Genomic DNA, 2,567 nt, shown 5'->3' on the forward strand with positions numbered 1-2,567 from the left:
ATGCCTAAATTAAGTGGGTGCATGCAGGGAGATGTGGAGGGTAGCAAGGAAGATCACGTGCCCCTCGGCCTTGCAGGGAAGAAAGGGAGAGGTGGATTTAGGGCTACCATGTTTGTGTATGGTATGCAAGAAAATTAATCGTATTAGCATCATTAACCATTCAGGAAATTAAGAATTTTAATGTCTATGCCTGTGTTGACTTCTCATGTCTCTTGTTATACTACAGGCTTGGTGGCATTGGACAGCATGGGTTTCGTAGCAAACATGGTTAGCTTGGTTCTTTACTTCATGGGAGTGATGCACTTTGACATACCAACCTCAGCCAACACTCTAACAAATTTAATGGGCTCAACATTCTTGCTCACCGTTCTTGGTGGCTTCATCTCGGATGCCTACTTGAACAGACTTCATACTGTTCTACTTTTCGGCTTTCTTGAGATTATGGTATGAATTTAATTAGTTTTCCATCAGTTTCTTTGATGCAAATCTATAACTTAGCTTTCATCTCCTCCACGATGAATACTGCTTACTTGAACAGGCTTTGGTGTTGATAACAATTCAAGCTCATGCAAAAAACATGCACCCTCCAGCATGTGGCAAGGCAAGTTGTGTGGAGGGTGGTATAGAATATATGTTGTACTTCTCGCTGGGTTTGCTAGCATTGGGTTCTGGTGGAGTTAGAGGAGCTCTACCAGCTCTTGGTGCTGACCAATTCAATGAGAAGGACCCAGAAGAAGCCAGGGCACTTGCAAGTTACTTCAATTGGATGACACTTAGCACGGTGGTTGGAGCTGTTGTTGGGGTCACGGGCATTGTTAATCTTAGTATGTTTCATGGTTGGTGGAAGGGGTTTCTGGTATCAACTGTGGGGACCTTCATTGGTTTTGTTATTCTCGCCGCCGGGAAGCCTTTCTACCACCTCCGACAACCAGGAGACAGCCCCCTTATCAGGATTGCACAGGTATTCCCTAATATTCATTCTATTGCTCTCTCCATGTATTTAATTATAGGGTCTCTATGCACAACCGCCTAACATTCGTTCATTGATTAATCTTCCTATTTAGGTTTTTGCTTTGGCCATTAGAAACCGACGATTGCCATTGCCAAAGGTTGAGGAATTGTATGAGATCAGTGACAAAGAAACCATCGCTTATGAGGAAAAACTTGAGCACACTGAACAATTCAGGTAGCATAAGTCATGACTACCAGTCTACCTACCATAGACGTAGTGAAGCAACATGTTCCTTAATTAGTTATGCAGCCTGCAGACAGGACAGGTAGCGTTTGTTTTCTGATGAAGTTTCAATTTATTGAACAGATTCCTAGATAAGGCTGCAATTCTTCCTGAAGGCACGCAACCAGCGCCATGGAAAGTTTGCTCTGTGACACAAGTCGAAGAAGTGAAGATCCTAACAAGAATGTTACCTATATTAGGCAGCACCATCATAATGAACACATGTTTAGCACAGCTCCAAACCTTCTCAGTACAACAAGGAAACGATATGTATCGCAAAATTGGCAAACATGATTTTCCTGCCCCATCAGTTCCAGTAATTCCACTCGTATTTATGGTCATACTCATACCTGCCTATGAGTTCTTCTTCGTTCCTTTTGCTCGGAAGTTCACTGGCCATCCGGCAGGCATCACGCAACTTCAGCGTGTGGGAGTTGGTCTAGTTCTCTCTGCCGTTTCAATGGCCGTAGCTGGTCTAGTTGAAGTAAAAAGAAGGGACCAGGCACTTAAAGGTCATCTCATAAGTCTTTTCTGGCTTTCCTTCCAATATGGAATATTCGGAATAGCAGACATGTTCACCCTCGTAGGACTATTGGATTTTTTCTACAAGGAGGCACCTTCAAGCATGAAATCACTGTCTACTTCATTCACTTGGCTTTCGTTGTCTTTCGGCTACTTCTTGAGTACTGTTTTTGTGAATCTGATAAATGCCGTCACCAAAAGAATTACACCAAGCAGACAAGGATGGTTACATGGGCAATTGTTGGACTACAACAATTTGAATCTGTTCTACTGGTTCTTAGCCATCCTCAGCTGTCTCAACTTTGTACTCTATCTCTACTCGGCCTCATGGTACAAATATAAACCGGATGACACAGAGTCTAATAACAAGCCAAAAGCGAAGGATTCGGATGAGGGATTGCTTCTTGCCAAGGAAAGTAGTGGGGCTAAGACAGATGAAGAGGAAAGTGAGCAGAATGCAGCAAATAGGAATGAAGAAGAAAGCGCACAGGAGACGGATGATGCTGAAGCAAAAGCTCCCTCTTCTGAGCAATCCAATGGAACAAAATAAAACAAAAAAGAAATTAACAATTTTAATGAAGCCCCCTCCCCCCAAAAACATCAAAAAGTAGAAGAAGAATAGAAGATGCTCATTGCAGCAACTGAATGGAGCTATTGGCAGAAATTGTCCTAGTTTTGGGGTGATCAGTTTGATGTTCCTTTTAACATTTTCACTTGTTCTTTGTTTGATGATGAGAAAAATAATGAAGAATGGACCTTCTTGCATGTTAGAGAAATTAATAAATTGAGTTCAGTAGGTCAAGTACAGAAG

At 42.3% G+C, this 2,567-nt stretch overlaps 1 protein-coding gene across 1 annotated transcript; it reads left to right on the forward strand.

Annotated features, from left to right (window-relative positions):
- Positions 1-2,567, forward strand: LOC18098442 (protein NRT1/ PTR FAMILY 4.5). The gene is made up of 5 exons (XM_006382187.3): positions 1-121; positions 227-444; positions 539-961; positions 1,065-1,186; positions 1,319-2,567. The coding sequence occupies exons 1-5, from the start codon at positions 1-3 to the stop codon at positions 2,304-2,306; spliced, it is 1,872 nt and encodes a 623-aa protein (XP_006382249.1). The 3' UTR covers positions 2,307-2,567.

This window comes from Populus trichocarpa, chromosome 5 (genome assembly GCF_000002775.5).
Source record: "Populus trichocarpa isolate Nisqually-1 chromosome 5, P.trichocarpa_v4.1, whole genome shotgun sequence".
NCBI classification, from domain to species: Eukaryota; Viridiplantae; Streptophyta; class Magnoliopsida; order Malpighiales; family Salicaceae; genus Populus; species Populus trichocarpa.

Coding starts and splice junctions, on each gene's coding strand:
- LOC18098442 (XM_006382187.3), top strand. CDS start 1: ATGCCTAAATTAAGTGGGTGCATGCAGGGAGATGTGGAGGGTAGCAAG. Junction 122..226: donor GGCTACCATGTTTGTGTATG/GTATGCAAGAAA, acceptor GTTATACTACAG/GCTTGGTGGCATTGGACAGC. Junction 445..538: donor TCGGCTTTCTTGAGATTATG/GTATGAATTTAA, acceptor TTACTTGAACAG/GCTTTGGTGTTGATAACAAT.